At 62.3% G+C, this 15,498-nt stretch overlaps 1 protein-coding gene across 8 annotated transcripts; it reads left to right on the plus strand.

Moving 5' to 3' along the window:
- The first annotated feature begins 84 nt into the window (after nucleotides 1–84).
- IMPDH1 (inosine monophosphate dehydrogenase 1) lies at nucleotides 85–14,969 on the plus strand. Of its 8 annotated transcripts, XM_081331282.1 has the most exons (15): nucleotides 85–182; nucleotides 445–543; nucleotides 3,948–3,996; nucleotides 4,377–4,478; nucleotides 4,674–4,748; nucleotides 4,891–5,097; nucleotides 5,348–5,435; nucleotides 5,593–5,792; nucleotides 6,356–6,445; nucleotides 7,763–7,868; nucleotides 8,203–8,460; nucleotides 8,881–9,025; nucleotides 9,342–9,485; nucleotides 10,106–10,189; nucleotides 14,287–14,969. In XM_081331282.1, the coding sequence occupies exons 2-15, from the start codon at nucleotides 446–448 to the stop codon at nucleotides 14,306–14,308; spliced, it is 1,668 nt and encodes a 555-aa protein (XP_081187408.1). In that variant the 5' UTR covers nucleotides 85–182; nucleotide 445; the 3' UTR covers nucleotides 14,309–14,969. The 8 variants fall into 8 exon arrangements, with proteins under 8 accessions (XP_081187408.1, XP_081187409.1, XP_081187412.1 ...); XM_081331283.1 differs by lacking the exon at nucleotides 85–182 and having other exon boundaries at nucleotides 378–543; nucleotides 6,356–6,446; nucleotides 7,773–7,868; XM_081331286.1 differs by lacking the exon at nucleotides 85–182 and having other exon boundaries at nucleotides 378–543; nucleotides 6,356–6,446; nucleotides 7,773–7,868; nucleotides 8,317–8,460.
- The last annotated feature ends 529 nt before the right edge of the window (nucleotides 14,970–15,498 follow it).

The following is a 15,498-nucleotide window of genomic DNA, read 5'->3' on the forward strand; positions in this document are numbered from 1 at the left end:
GCCCGGGCTCAGGTGGGGCGGGGGCGGGCGCTGCAAGGGACGCCGGGACGGTGACGCGCAGCCAGGAACTCAGCCGGGCGATGCGCGCGGGAGGCGGCGGGGCGCGCGGGCCAGCGGGCAGCCTTCGCACGGCCCGTCTTCCGGGGGCGCCGCGCGGGACCGCAGCCCGGGCGGGCGGGCGGGTGAGCCGGGCGGGGCGGGGCGGGGGCTCCTCCGGGGGCGGCGGGGGCAGCGGCGCATCCCTCCAGCGGAGCGCCCGGGAGCCGCCCGGCCGGGGCTGGGGCTGGGGCTGGGGCTGGGGCTGGGGCTGGGGCTGGGGCTGGGGCTGGGGCTGGGGCTGGGGCCGGGGCTGGGGCTGGGGCTGGGGCCGGGGCCGGGGCGGGGGTCCCGGGCGGGCGCAGGCTGACAGCCCCTCCCTCCCTCCCTCCCTCCCTCCCTGCGCAGCATGGCCGATTACCTGATCAGCGGCGGCACCGGCTACGTCCCCGAGGATGGGCTGACGGCGCAGCAGCTCTTCGCCGTGGCGGACGGGCTCACCTACAAGTAAGCGGCGCCCGGCGGAGGGGCGTCCGGGGAGGCAGGGCGGAGGGGCGGCGCCCGGCCGGGAGGAAGCGGCGGCGCACGTGGCTCTGCGGAGCGGGGCGCATCTCTGCCCGGCCCGGGAAGGTCCGCGCCCGGCCCGGTGCTCGGGGGCCGGCCGGGCGCTGCGGGCTTGGCGACGCGGAGGCAGCGCGCGGAAGGGCCGCCCGCCTCCCCTGTCCGTGGCGGCCGGGAGGAGGGGAGAGCGAGCCCTTTGCTGCCCTGGGCCCCCCTTTGCTCAGCTGATGGCGCCCCCGACCCCCCCCCCGACCTCCAGCTAAGCCGTCGCGGGAGGCCTGTGTCTGGGCCGAAGCCCATCCACGCAGCAGCTGAGAGGGGGCTCTGCCCAGCCCTTTGACTGAGAAGCGGGCCCTGGGCAGAAACCGTTGCGAGCCAGATCTGGCCTGCAAACCGTGGACAGGAGAGGCTGGCGGAGGGAGCCAAGCCCTCCCGCCTCTGCAGCATCCCGTGGCCCTGGCCCTGGGCGGAGGCAGGGGTGCCTGGAGCCTGGTTGGCAGCAGGGCCCGGCCCTCCTGCCCCCGAGGGTGTTCTTCTGCAGGAGGGTGCAATGCCATCAAGAGGGCCAGTCTCCCCCCCCCCCCCATCTTGGAAGTCTTAAGGCTCCAGGCGTATTTACTCGGAGGGGCTGCTACGTGCCCCCATAGTGCTGCTTCCATTCAGTCCAAAGGTGTGCTGGTGCAACTGGGCCTGGCCCCACTGCACACCTGGGGCTGCCTGTGGGGACAGGCCTTAGCCTCCTGCCCCTGGGCTGGGGGCTTTCATGCCTTTTAAAAGGTCTCTGCTCTGAGGATGGGAAACCCCAGGATGGGGAGGGGCTTCTCAACCACCTTAGCAGCCCCTTCATGCCCAATGGGGCCTGGGCCCCGGATCGGGGCAGGTCTCAGCCTGGCTTGCCTTCCTACTAAGAGGCACTGCAGGGACTCAGCAGGCAACAGGGGTAGAAGCAGACGGCGCCTCCTTTGGCCCAGCAAAAGCCCAGCACTGCCTGTCCCAATGCGGGGGGGGGGCTGCTGCGGGGTCCCCCACAAAAATAGCAAAGCAGGGAGAAGCGAGGCAGGACGGGGGGGGGGCAGGCTGAGCATCCTGTTAGCTTTGCAGATTGTTGTGCAGACTTTGAGGGAGGGGGAGGCCTTCTGTTCCTGGCCCTGGTTTCGGAAAAAGAGAAGGACCTCCGGGAGGATTTCTCCACCTGTGAGATGCATGGGGGGCGAGCAAAGGAGTCCCTTGTGGCACTTTCAACAACCAGACATTTCTAACGTGTGCTGATTTTGCTGAGTCTCTGCTGCTCCACTCTGCCCGTTTTCCCCTGTGAAAACTCTGGTTTCACTTTCAGGCTCATAATAAAGTGGACATTTTTTTCATTTCTTGTTTCTGTCAGAGAAAACCAACGGTTAAAATTAGCTCCTTCTGAACCGCAAGAGCAGTTGGGGCCAGGTGCCAGAGAAGTGGGGTGCCCCCTTCCTCGGAGTTAGGGGCAGGGGTCTCTCTTGCATTCCTGAACCTGGCTGGGGCTACGTGCCCTCTTCCCGCTCTTTTACTTATGTTTCATTGTCTCTTCGGGGAAAGCGTTAAGATATCTCCGATGAGAGCCAGGCTGCTTCTGCACGAGGCGGCTTGCGTAGCTGAGTCCTCCCCACAGCACCGACAAAGGGCCTCCTCCGGGCCCCCTGAACGGCAGGTTCAAACAGCCCCAGTGTTTAATCTGTCTTTCCAGTGGTGGGTTCTGTTAATGTTTGACTGCTGAGCCTTGCCCAGAATCCTTTAGAGCAAAGCTCTGCGACCTGGACAAGTTGGCTGAGGAATTCTGGGAGCTGAAGTCCACAAGTCTTAAACTTGTCAAGGTTGCAGAGCCCTGCTTTAGGGGACAGGCTGGGCACCGGTGTTTTAAACAAAACACTGGTTTTCAAAGCTGGCAGGTGACATGCCCAGAGCCTCCTCTTTGAGGCCTGGGGATGGTGGCTGGTGAGACACCAGACTGGGTGTCTGTATGTGTGGGGGGGGCAGTCATCCTGAGTCCCAGGCATGTGAGAAGGAGGGCCTGATCTTTGTTAGCCTCTGTCCCAAATTAAATTGGTACTCATTTGCGCATCGTTTGGGCACCTGCCCGGCCTCGCGGATCATGTCACTTAAATGCCTTTGATTCACTGTTTCAAGGAGACGATGTGTCCCCACAGGTCAGCTGCTGTTGCGAAGGCTCTGCTGGGGCCTGTGGGCAGGGTGGAGCCAGGCTGCTCAGAGTGGGGGTCTGTGCAGGGATAGGGGAGCAGCCCCTTGGTCCCTGCACCAAGGTCGTGTGCCCATCACTGAGTGCACGGGCTGCCCAGGGAGAAGGCGGGGGCCTTTTCTGCCTTAAAGCTGAGCATGCGGCCAAAGGAAGAAGGGGCGATGATGCAGGGGTCTCGAAATGGGGTGGGCGGCCTTTGGGAAAGCTTCCTCTGGGGTTTGAAAGAACGGCTTGGATCCACTTTGTTTCCTGATGGCAATTTTGATCTAGTTGAGGATTTACAATTTGTTTTGCCTTGCTGGCATCCTCTCATGTGTATAAACTCTGTTGTATGAAAGTTGAAATGTTAGATAAAAGTTCAAAGCCCTTTCGGGGTGTCCCCAGTTCACAGTACAAAGTTGACACTGCCTTGAACTCTACCCAGCGAATAGGAAACATTTGTGCTTGCTAAACACCATGGGAAGCAGAAACCAGCTCAAGGCAATGGCCTGGTTCAAAGCACAGGCTGGATCATGGGGGGATCAGCTTAAACAGGCCCCCAACCCTTTCCAGTGTTGTAAACTGCACTGGTGCTTCTTTGTGCTATAGAGGAGGGCAACTGAACACACACACACACACACACACACTGGACAATGTTGGTGATGTCTCTGATCTGAAAAGGTACTTTGGCTGACCAACAGCCTTGCAGCCTCCTCCTCCTCTGCTGCCCACCAGTTTCTGGCTGGATCCTGGCCAGGTGACGTGGGGATGTGGTGAATTTTGGAGGGCTGGCGACGGAGGCGGGGTGGCTGTCCCGGCCCTCCTGGCGACCTCCCGCGTCGCTCTGGCTGGCTTCAGGGCTGGGCAGCTGGAGGCTCCTGGCAGTGGTTCTCTTCCTTCGTGGCCGGTGCCCGTTAGTGGGCTTAAGTGGGGAGGGGTTGGGGTGTGACATGCCCTGGATTGATGGATGAGAGAGGAGGGCTCCGGTGCAGGGTTTCTTGGCTGTGGAGCTGCCCACAGTTGCCTTTTACCAGATGGGCAGCCGTATCAGCTGCGGGCTGCGTGTGGTGCCAGGCCAGGACTGGTCCGCCTCCTGCTTCCCCTGGCATCGGGCATCGGGTGATGTCTGTGCCTCTCTCTGCAGTGACTTCCTGATCCTTCCTGGCTTCATCGACTTCACGGCGGATGAAGTGGTGAGTCTGGTAGGGGCCGAGGCTTCCCGGGGGGCGTCTGGGGAGCCCCATCAAAGGGGGGGCACAGCTGTCCCATTCAGCTCCCTTGTGCCGAGAGCTCCAACGTGGCTCCTGTGGCAGAAACAGGCTTTGCTTGGCCATCTGTGTCCGAGGGGCAGATCGCTCGTCGTATTCCAGGCCAGTGAGGTGGGCTTAGCTACGAAAGGCCCAGGTCGCCCCCTCCCCACCCCGTTTCAGATCCTCCTCCCTCAGCATCAGCCCTGTCTCCTCGGCAAGGCTGGAGGGGGGGAGGGTCGCCTTCCAGCTTGGCCTGGGAGAGGACGGGGAGGGGCAGCTGGCGGGCAGAAGACCAAACTGACCCTTCCCCTCCCCCCTTGTAGGACCTGACCTCTGCTCTGACCCGGAAAATCACCCTGAAGACCCCCCTTATCTCCTCCCCCATGGACACCGTCACGGAGTCAGACATGGCCATCGCCATGGCGGTGAGCCTCTTCCAGGGCTGAGCCCGGTGTGGGTCTAAGGATGCCCAGGGGAGGAGCTCCCCTCAGAACCCCTTTCCACAGGGGATGCCAAAGCGGGGCGCTTCTGCTCCGGGGCCAGAGGGCAGAAGCCACAGCTGCCTGGGCAGCCCCCCCCCAGCCCTGGGGCTTCAGGGCTCCCCCTCTCTCCCCCTGCAGCTGATGGGGGGCATCGGGATCATCCACCACAACTGTACCCCAGAATTCCAGGCCAACGAGGTCCGCAAAGTGAAAGTGAGTGTTGGCTGGGCTGGGGGTGGAGCCGGCCTAGAGACGCCGGCAGGAGGGGCCGTCTGGATGCTCTGGGGCTGGCCCAGCAGTGGAAGCCCCCTCCCCAGACTTGCCTGCCAGGCCTCCTCTCTCTCTTGGGCCACAGAAGTTTGAGCAAGGCTTCATCACCGACCCGGTGGTCCTGAGCCCCAGCCACACCGTGGGGGACGTCTTGGAGGCCAAGATGCGGCACGGCTTCTCAGGCATCCCCATCACGGAGACGGGCAAGATGGAAAGCCAGCTGGTGGGGATCGTGACCTCCAGGGACATCGACTTCCTCTCCGAGAAGGACTACAACATCCCTCTCAGTGAGGTGATGCAGCGACCCTCGGGGGGGTCAGGAGTCCTCCTGCAGGGTGGGGCCCCTAGCAAGAGCCAGCCCCTCCTTTGGGGCCCTTGCCTGGCTGGATCGGGGCCCCTGTTGAGCCCCGTTTAGGAGCCCCGTTGCTGTTCCCCTCATCCCGGAAAGGCAAACCAGTTGGGGGGCCTGGTTCACCCCTCGGCTAAGGCAGCAGCTGGCATCCGGCTGCTGGCTGAACCTGGCCCCACTTTCCCTCCCCCAGGTCATGACCCAGCGCAGCGACCTGGTGGTGGCCCCCGCAGGCGTCACCTTGAAGGAGGCCAACGAGATCCTGCAGCGCAGCAAGAAAGGTGGGAGGGGCTGGGAGGCTTCTGGGGCTCCCGCCCTCAGACGGGGTGGGGGTGGGGGGGGTCTTCCAGTGCCCTAGGGAGGGAGGGCCCACTGCGGAGAGGCTCCCTTCCCAGCCGTGGCCCGAGCGAGCGACTGGCCGGCCTTCCTGCTCTTCAGGCAAGCTGCCCATCGTGAACGAGGTGGACGAGCTGGTGGCCATCATTGCCCGCACCGACCTGAAGAAGAACCGGGACTACCCACTGGCCTCCAAGGACCCACGCAAGCAGCTGTTGTGTGGGGCGGCCATCGGCACCCGGGAGGACGACAAGTACCGGCTGGACCTGCTGGTGCAGGCCGGAGTGGACCTGGTGGTGCTGGTAGGTGCGGAGCCGGCTCAGAGGGGGAAAGGCTGGGGGGCTTCCCGGGGCAATTTGGAGGGTGCCCGCCCCCAACAGGGAAGCCAAAGGGCCGTTTAGAAGGAGCAGAGTCTGCCCACTGACCTCCCCCTCCCAAAGGTAGCCCCCGGAAGGCCTTGTGTCCCACCGCTAGCCCCCTCCCCAGCTGAAAGGTCCCCCGAGCGCCACCAGGAGCCCTGGGAGTGGAGACCGAGCCCATGGCCCACCCGTGAAATGCCCCCGGGTTCCATGCTTCCCTTCTGCTGCTCAGGTAGAGGAAAAGCAAGCCCCTCCCACAGCTCACCCCCCCCCCCCCGAGCTGTGCGGCTGGGATCCTGGTCTGTTTCTCAAGGCTACGCTTGGCATTGCTCGCTGCCCCCTTGGCCTGGCACCCGAAGGGCTGGTGCCTCCTGCCCCTTAACGTCCTTTGTGGGTAGGTGTGGTCAGGCGGCGCTGCTTGCCTTGTGTGCCATGGGGCACCTGTGGGGCTATTTGGGTGCCTAATGGTCCCTCCCTTTCTTTTCCTCCCCCCCCCACCCCCCCAGGACTCCTCTCAGGGAAACTCCGTCTACCAGATCAATATGGTCCACTATATCAAGCACAAATGTCCGGAGCTGCAGGTTGTCGGGGGCAATGGTGAGCACCTGGGGGGGACACTGGCCTTTGGGGTCCTCCTTTGGCCCCCCTCCTTTGCTTCGTGGTTGCTTCCCCAGCTGAGGGGGTCCTGCAGGTTCCAGTTGCAGCGCGCGTGCGCACACACACACACACACACACACAAACATTTCCAGCTGACTGACCCAGCCGGGTTGCCAGGGGGCAAACGGGACCCAGTGACTGGTTGGGGGGAGGGGCTCATCGCTCTGCGCATCCCACATTTCTGGCACCTGCAATTAGGTGCAGAATTACAAGGGACGTCTTAAAAAATGCGACCGTGCATACTTGCAGGTAAGCCAAGAATTTTAGGTACCAAAATGCAGCCCCCAAATTGGGTCTGGCTTACCCAAAGGACCTATGGGAGTGTTTTGTTGCTACAGTTGTTAAGCGAATCACAACAATTGTTAAATTAGTGACACGGCTGTTAAGTGAATCTGGCTTCCCCATCAACTTTGCTCACCAGAAGGTGGCAAAAGGGGATTGTGCCCCTCCCCCCACGCCGCCGACCCGATGCCAAGGCTCTGGATTTTGACCTTGTGACCCCGGGGAGGGCTGCAGCAGTCGCAACTGGAGAAGGGTCATAGGTCGCATTTTTCAGTGCCGTAACTTTGAACTGTCATTAAACTGTTGTAAGTCAAGGACCTGTGTGTATAACCCAATCAGCAGATAAACCAGCCCTCAGATTTTTAATCAAAGTACTGTGAAAAATGACATTTTGGTATTATTCATGGTATTTTGGCTAAAACTTCCCCGGTCAGCTTATTCCCTGATGGGCTTATAAGCAAATATATTTGGGAGACGCTGGCAGAATTAAAGTTTCGTCCCAGAACTGCATTTCCCATGGAAATTCTCACAGTCGGAGGAAAACAACTTCGTATCGGGTTTTTTTCTGTCTGTGACTAAAAAACGAATGGATGGATGGCTGGACCGCCGGCCGTGCGGGTGGGGTGGACAGACCCCGAGTGCCCTCCTGTGCGCCAGAGGCCGCTGTGTGTCTTCGGTGCAAGAAGGAGGCGCAGAAACACAGGCTTTGATTTCAGTATAAACAGAATCGCTTTTGTGCATAGCTGTTTCTGGAAGTGGCTCCTCGTAGCTTCTTGGCTCTGTAGACTCGGTGACTTATTTACATTTCCTGGCTTTATTTTGCCAGAGACAGGCCGGCCGGCTGCAAGTGGGGGTGGGGGGTGGACGGCAATCCGTCCTCCGTGCCAGGAGAGTGCCTTAGTGTGGACCGAGGGCCCGGGAGGGGTCTTTTGCAGCTCGGGGGTCTTACGGGCCCTTCTGCTTTCTGCCCTACGGGGTGTGCAGTGGTGACAGCCGCCCAGGCCAAGAACCTCATCGACGCTGGCGTGGACGCCTTGCGGGTGGGCATGGGCTGTGGCTCGATCTGCATCACGCAGGAAGGTGAGTCTGGGGCGGGACCCCCAAGTGTGGGCACCCCCCCCACCTCGGAAAAAGCAGCTTCTGAATTCCTTGTGTGCTCCCGGGATCCTGGAGGAGGCCCCTCTGGGATCAGCCTTTTGTCCAGCCACAAAACAGCCCCCAGTCTCCCAAGTGGGGGGGGGGCTGCCGGTCAGCGGAGTTGGGGGGCGGAGTGAACCGCTCGGAAAGCCAGCGTCCCCGGGCCACTCTGGCACTGGGCACCTGCCACAGGGTCCCAGGAGCTCCGGAGGCTGGCGCTCCCATGCCCAGAGACTGCAACGCAATCGCCCTTTTTTCCTCCTGGGTCTCTGATCAGAGCTGCCTGCGCGTGCCTGGCTGCAGCCCCTGGCTCTCCGGAGCTGCCGGGGCGGCCGAGGGCCAGGCCGGACCCTCGGTGGGCCCTTCCTGCCTATGACTCTCCCTCCCTCAGTGATGGCGTGCGGCCGGCCTCAGGGTACCGCGGTGTACAAAGTGGCAGAGTATGCCCGCCGATTTGGGGTACCCGTGATCGCAGATGGTGGGATCCAGACGGTGGGCCACGTGGTCAAGGCGCTCTCGCTGGGGGCCTCCACAGGTGAGGGGGCTTGCCTTGGGCGGGGGGGTAAAAAGACCTGAGCCCTCTCGGTCCGTGACAGGGAGACCAGTGGCAAATGAACTGCTACCGTAATGCTTACATGCGCAATGCATTTTTTCTCACGTTCTGCAAATAGGCAGTGCATACACATGTGCCACTGGAAAGCGCGACTCTTTTGAACAAACTCACTGAATTTTAGTTGCTTAAAAACGTCATTTGGATTTCAGGCGCTCTTGCCCCTTGAGCTGCCGATTAACTGCCCCACCTGAAGGGCCCCCCAACCCCCCCTCCTCAGTGCTGCTGCGGGGGGGGCTCCCTTGAGGCTGACTGACCAGGGGTGGCTGGCCTGGCCTGAGGGAGGACTGCCCCCACCCCTGGGTACGGCCTCCAGCCCTACCTGGCCCTCCCTTCTCCCCCCAGTCATGATGGGCTCCTTGTTGGCGGCCACCACGGAGGCCCCGGGGGAGTATTTCTTCTCCGACGGGGTGCGGCTGAAGAAGTACCGGGGGATGGGCTCTCTGGACGCCATGGAGAAGAACCGCAGCAGCCAGAAACGCTACTTCAGGTGAGGGGGGGAGGTGGGGAAGGCCCCCCTGGAGGAGAAAGCAGCTGGATCTCCCTGGCCAGCTGGGCCTGGGGCCGGAGGGCAGGCGGGGCCCCAGGGCCTCCGGAGGGAGAGGGAGGGGCTGCCGCCCGGAGCCCCTGCAAAGGGGGAGAGGCCCTGGTCAGGTCGGGCAGCTCTTCTGCCGGGGGCCTGGTGACCCCGGCCGCCGAGAGGCAAGCAAGCGAGGTCACGGTTCAGGGCGGGGGACTCGGCCCCCCCTGCTTTTGAGCTGGGGGGGCTAGAGGGGCTACCCTCCAGCGTCTCCCTCCCCTTGCAGCGAGGGGGACAAGGTGAAGGTGGCGCAGGGCGTGTCCGGCTCCATCCAGGACAAAGGCTCCATCCACAAGTTTGTGCCCTACCTGATTGCTGGCATCCAGCACGGCTGCCAGGACATTGGCGCCAGGAGCCTCTCCGTTCTGCGGTGAGTCCCACCGTGTGCTTGGCCGGCCAGGCTTTGGGGGAGGGGCTGAGAGGGCCGATTTGGGCAGCAGGAGGGGAGGGGAGGAAGGGAAGGCGTGAGGGGCCACAGGGCCCCCAGGGAGCCAGGGGGGGGCCTCCCAGAGCAGGAGGCCTGGGGGGGCACAGCAGCGTCCTCAGTGGAACTGCGAGGAGAATCCGAACCGCGTCCCTCAAGCCCCGGGTGGCTCCGAGGACGCCCCCTCCGCGCAAAAGCCCCTCGGCCTGGGAAGGTTGTGCCAGGAAAGCCCTGGACGGCCTCTCCCTCTCTTAGCCCCCCCCCCCGCCTTCCTTTGGCCAGCTGTCTTCCTCACCCTGAAGTCTGAACTCCCCCCCCCATGCTGCCAAAGGCCTGGGTTCAAGTCCTTAGCTGGGGATCCCTCTTAGACCGGGCTCCATTGATTTCCCCTCCCCATTTCTCTCTCTCTCTCTCTCTCTCCAAGGTACCTAGAAAGGTTGAGCCGGCTGCGGCCCCCCTCAGGCCCCTCAAGTTTCCCCCTGCCACCATCTGCACTAGGCCCGGTGCTCCTGGTGGGCTTAGGGGAGAAGGAAGACCCCTAACCCCCCTCCCTTTCCTCTTGCCAGCTCCATGATGTATTCAGGGGAACTAAAGTTTGAGAAGAGGACGATGTCGGCCCAAATTGAGGGGGGGGTCCATGGCCTCCACTCGTAAGTATCTCTGCTTGTTTGCAGCTGCTGCCCTGAAGCCCCCTCCCCTCCTGCTTCCAAGGAGCTGTCCACCCCCTGCCCCTTCGCCCCCCCTGCTGAAACCAAGCAGGCCCAGGTGAGGGAGGGAACACGAGGGCGGCCCCCCTGCTGGGCAGTGCCCTCCTCCCTCCTTTGCCCTTGGGGAGCCCCCCCAATCAGCTGCTGGAGGACAAGTGCAGCCAAGGGGGGGCTGCCTGCTCCAGCTTCAGGCCCCCTTGTGGCTCCAGTGCTGGGGGCGGGGGGGGGGGCATGGAGGACTCTGCCAAGCAAACAAGGCAGCTGCTTTTGAGGCAGGGGTGGAGTCACAAGGTGGTGTGCGGTGTGCAGAACCAACGTGTGTTGTGCTGCACCTGGAACAAATGCACTGTGGCTTGGCAGATTGGCAGAGCCGTTCGGCAAGGGGGTAGCTTGTCTCCACAGAAAGCCCAAATATCCTGCTGGATGTGGAAGCGGCCTTCAGGGGTGGGGCTCCTTGCCTCCCCCCACAGGGTTTGTGGCAAGTGTGCCAATCTTCTAATCCCGCCTCCCTCCATCCCTCCCTCTGGGTGCCAGGAGCATCCTGTGCAATGGGTCGCCCTGCCCTGCCCTTCGGCTTCCCCCACCTTTCCCTCCCTCTCCCTCCCCCCCAGTAGCCCCCAAGGCTGTCCTCTCCCCCACCCAAAATGTTTCACCCAGACCACCTGCTGCCAGTTGGTGCCTCTTGGCGCCTGCACTAGATTTCCCACACTGCACTGGGGTGCATTGTGCACCCTACTCATTCGCCAGTCTCCAGACCAGGGGCGAATGGTGTGCGCAACAGGAGGTGCTGAAAGCAATGGTGCCCGCTGCCACCTTGCCTCGCCCAGTGCCCAGAGTTGCTGCCTTCCTGGGTCACTTGGCATTTGTCCCAAGTGGAGCCTGCAAGGGGCGCCCTCCCCATTTCCTACCCCGCTGCTCTTAGCCAGGGGAGTGCTGAGCTGAGGGGCAGGCAGCCTGTGTGGGCGTCTGCTGCTTCGGCGTGGTTGTGTGGCAGAGGGATTGTGGGTCTGCTTGAGCACCATTGCTTTGGTTGGGGGGGTGCTTGGCCTGAGCCGATACAGCTGTGCCACAGTCCAAGGAAAGAGAGATGCCCCCTCCCTCCTTGGGCCCGATTGAGAAAAGATCCAGCGGGAGGGGTCTCTTTCAAAAGATGAAAGGGCTGTTGAAGGGCAGGTACTGGGGCACTTGCACGCCTGGCACAAGCGAGAAGAAGCCTGCTCTTTTTTCCTCCTCCCCCCCCTCCCCCTCCCCCCTCCCCCCTCCTCCTCCTCCCCCTCCTCCGGGCCTTGTTTGGAGCACTTGCCCTGCCTTTGTGCCCACTCTTTGGCTTCTCCAGTCTTCCCCAGTGTCTGAGGAGTTCATTCCAGACAACGGCCCCTCCTCCCTTTGCCCGCCCTTTTTGGGAAGAGCCGGGGCTGAGCAGGGGCTCTTCGGTGGGCTCCAGAGCCCCAAGGGTGAACGCCTGCAGAGCTTGTAGGGGGGGAGACCCACGGTGGGAGGGGTCCTCTCACCCCCACCAGAGGGAGAGCTGTGCTCGGAAGGGTGCAGACTGAAGAAGTTAAACACCGGCACAGTGTGTCCAAGCCTGCCAGTGTTGAGCTGTGGTGGTGCAGTGGTTAGAGTGCGGCATTGCAGGCTGACTCTGCCTTCCCACTGCCAGGGGTTCGATCCTGACCGGCTCAAGGCTGACCCAGCTTTCCGTCCTTCTGAGGTCGGTAAAATGATGACCCAGATGGTTGGGGGTGGGGCAAGAGGCTGACTCTGTGAACCGCTTTAGAGAGGGCTGTAAAGCATTGTGAAGCGGTATATAAGTCCAAGGGCTGCCACGACTGCTAGTTGCTGTGTTGTGTGTTATGTCCTTACTTTGCTTTCCCGGAGAACTTAGGATGCTTTGGGTGAAGTTTTTCTCCCTAACGGCGGAGCAAAAATCTAGGGAACTTTGTCCTGTGGCCTTTTTTCCTCATGGGCACTACATATCCATGCCGTGAAGGACGTGGACCCCGAAGCCCATCAGGTCCGACAAGGAGCTTCTGCCCTGAAGCTTCTTTTCTCCTGGGGGGTGGGGGGGGAGCTCATCTTGCAGAAGGTCTACGCTGCTCGCTGTGACAACTGGTGGCCAAAGGAACTTGGTGGTGCCCCCAGGCTCAAGCTTTGGGGGGGGGCATTTGGAGGTGGAATTGCTAGCAGCCACCCAGCCAGCCGCAGCCAGTGACGGGGTTGTGCAGGCCCCAGTGGGGCAGATACATTGGGGTTCACAGGGAGGGTTCTGCTGGGCTGGCCCTGGTCCTGCTTCCTCAGCAAGGGAACTGTTCGAGGAGAACAGTTGCTATTTGTAAAAGGAGGCTTTTGGGGGGTGTCCCCCCAACCAGCAGCGTTTCCTGTGGCCTGATGGACAGCCTTTCTGTTCCCCCTTTTTCTGCTTTCCGTAGGAAGAAGGCTGGAGAACCCCAAAGCTTTTGCATCCTTTGGGGGAGCGGTTAGATTACCCCACCCGGTGCTCGAGCTTGCTTCTGCTTGGCTGACACCCCCCCCCCCAGTCCCTGCATCTTTCGGGCCCAGGAAGCCCAAAACAGCTGTGCTGTGGGGCAGTCCTGTCTTAGGGGCTCCTTGTGGGTGAAGGAGCAGGAAATGGGGGGGGGATTTCTCTTCTTCTGTTCCTTGTTGGGGGATATGGCAGATGAGTAAAAGGGGGGAGAGAAAAAGAGAGGAGGACTGGCCAAGCCCCCCCCAACAGACACTAACCTGGCTGTCCTAGCCCAGATCCCCCCGTTAGCCCGTTGCCGACACTGTTTTGGGTGCCCACTGGTGATGAGCAGCTCCGAGGCTGTCCTCCCAGGTGGGGAGGGGGCTTTGGAGCCCCTCCAGGTGCATGTGGGAATTCTGCAGGGAACTTGCCCCCCCCCCTTCGAGGCACCCCAGGAACAGAGCTGGCCTGGCACAGGCTTTCTCTTGCTCTGTGCTGGTTTTCGGTTCCTGGTGCAGGAAGAGTTGGGGGCGTCCCAAGAGGTCTTGCCCTGGCAGGGGAAAGAAGGGAGGGGGCTGCAGGGCAGTCTGAGGGGCTTCTGCTAGTTGGGCAGCGCTGCAGCTCCCGTGGGCCCTGTGCGTGGTAGGACTGGCATCTAGCAAGCAGCTCCGTGGCTGGTGTGGTGACGGTGAGGCAGTGGTGGGGGTGGGGGTCTTGAATGAGGGGAACACGTTGACCTTGTCCCTTTCTCTCTCTCTCCCTCCCCCCCCCACTGCCTTCCTGTAGCTTTACGTTTCTGCCATGTAAGTAACTGACTCCGAGCCACTCTGAGTGTGCTGGACGGGGCTCAGTGGCGCCCTCTGCCCATCACCCCAGGACGGTGGATTGGGTGCCTTGCTCAGCTCCCCCCCTCGCTTGGCTGGTTGCTCTGGGCCCCCCCTTCCCACGACCCTGGTCTCTGCCACGAGCACCTCCTGCGGGGGGGGGGGGAGCCAGGGGAATGCCCTCTTCAGAGGAGGGGTGTGATTTCAGAAGTGCCAGGGAGGCCATCTCTGGGCTGGGGGGGGGGGGGGAAGGAGCTAAGTTGCTGCTCTCTTGCCCAGGCCTGATGCCCCCTCAACCCCGAAGCTGCCTGGCCAGGGTGGGCTCCCAAGCTCTGCCCCTTTTGATGCCTGGTGCCCCTTGTGGGCCATGGGGGTGGGGCTGATATCCCTGGGGGCTTCTTTGGGGAGGGCTCCTGGCTCCTGGTCTTTCTCTTGTGGGCTGAGGGCCCAAGACCCACAGCAGCCCTTTTCCCTGCCTTCTACTGCCCCTGCGAGCGACCTCTGCTGCCCCCCACCCTTTTTTGCTCCCCCGCCTGGTTTGCTGTCTCCCTCTCCTCCCCACGTTACCTGGTGAGGGTTGGGGGTCTCTGCAGGCCCCTTTGGAGGAGAGCTAGCAAGGGGGCTTGCTTGGCACCATGGGGCTTTCCTCGGGGCCACTTCCACTTCCTGCTGCCCTCCCCCCTTGGGAGAGGTCTCCCCCCCAGCTGCCGGATGGAGGGGCTGATCCTCCTTTCCCCTCTGCCCCCCTGCAGTTACGAGAAGCGGCTGTACTGAGGACAACTTCCAGAGCAGCGGCCAGTGACCGCTCCGGCCCCCCTGCCCGTGGCCACTGCTGAAGCCCACCAGCACGCCCACCTCTTCTCTCGCCCCTGGTTTGGCCGCGGCCAACGCCTTGCGCTTCGGACTGCCTGCAGGTGGCGCCTCGGCAGATCACAGCTCTCCCGGCGGTGGGGTTGTGGCCGACTCCACGGTGGGCAGAATCGGGTGGGGTGAATGCCCCTCTTGGCTTCTCCAGCTTGCAGGTGGGGGGCCTTGGGTGGTCTACCAGCCCTCCCCTCCTGGGCACAGCCTCAGGTGCAGCTGGACCCAACCTCCTGAGCCTACGGGTTGGGCAGCCAGGAAGGATTTGCTGCCCTCCCCCTGGCCTGGGGAGTGAGGGGGTGGTCCCAGGTGGAAGGAGCTACAAGGGACCAAATCCAGGACAGCAACTGAAAAGGGTGGGGGCACCTCTGTCCAAACCCTTCTCCTCCCTGTGCTGGTTCTCTGGCCCCCACTGCAGCCTCCATGCTTCTCTGGGAAAGAGGATCTTGGCTATGAAGGGGAGGGGTCCGGCTTCCCCACCCCACCCCCGGATTCCCAACACTGTAATTTTCGCGCATGCCGGGGCCCTATGCTGCGTCCTGTATTATCCGTAAATAAAAGCAGCAGAATGTCATTGCAACGGCTCGGCTGGTCCTTCCTTGTGCTGGAATTGGGGGGGGAGCAGGAGTGAGAGCTTTTATCCCTCACCCAGGAGATCACAGAGGGGGAGAGAGACGGAGCCCCTTGATGCATTCAGCTGGGCTGCCCAAGAGCCTCCAGGAGACCCCCGTCCAGCCTTGCCCAGCCTTTGAGTCCACTCATCCCACCCGTGGCAAACAAAGCACTTGGTGGGGGGGGGAGCGGCTTTTCAGAACAGCCTCAATCCATTTGGATGCTCCATGTTTTCCTAAGGCCGTCCACAGTTCCGGGTTGGGATGTGGTAATAGGCGCAGAGGGAAAACACAGCCCTTCACTGGGAAGGAAAAAAAAGAGTTGGGAGGGGAAATGCGAGTCCTAATGACCCCACCCCACCTTGGCAGGGCCGCAGGGAGGGCGCACCCCAAGAGGGTGGCCAGCTGGTGACTTGAAAGGCCCCCAGGCTGGGTGCTCGTGGCGGGAGGGCCAAGGGTCTCGACTCTAAGAGGGGTGGGGCAAGTGGAAGG

Source organism: Vipera berus (genome assembly GCF_964194415.1).
Source record: "Vipera berus genome assembly, chromosome: 6".
Classification (NCBI taxonomy): Eukaryota; Metazoa; Chordata; class Lepidosauria; order Squamata; family Viperidae; genus Vipera; species Vipera berus.

What these genes read in the sequence shown, in the direction of transcription:
- IMPDH1 (XM_081331280.1), top strand. Translation starts at nt 3,838, where the DNA reads ATGGGCAGCCGTATCAGCTGCGGGCTGCGTGTGGTGCCAGGCCAGGAC. An exon ending in ACAACATCCCTCTCAGTGAG is followed by an intron (nt 5,098 to 5,347) that starts GTGATGCAGCGA and finishes TCCCTCCCCCAG; the next exon opens with GTCATGACCCAGCGCAGCGA. An exon ending in GAGTGGACCTGGTGGTGCTG is followed by an intron (nt 5,793 to 6,355) that starts GTAGGTGCGGAG and finishes CCACCCCCCCAG; the next exon opens with GACTCCTCTCAGGGAAACTC.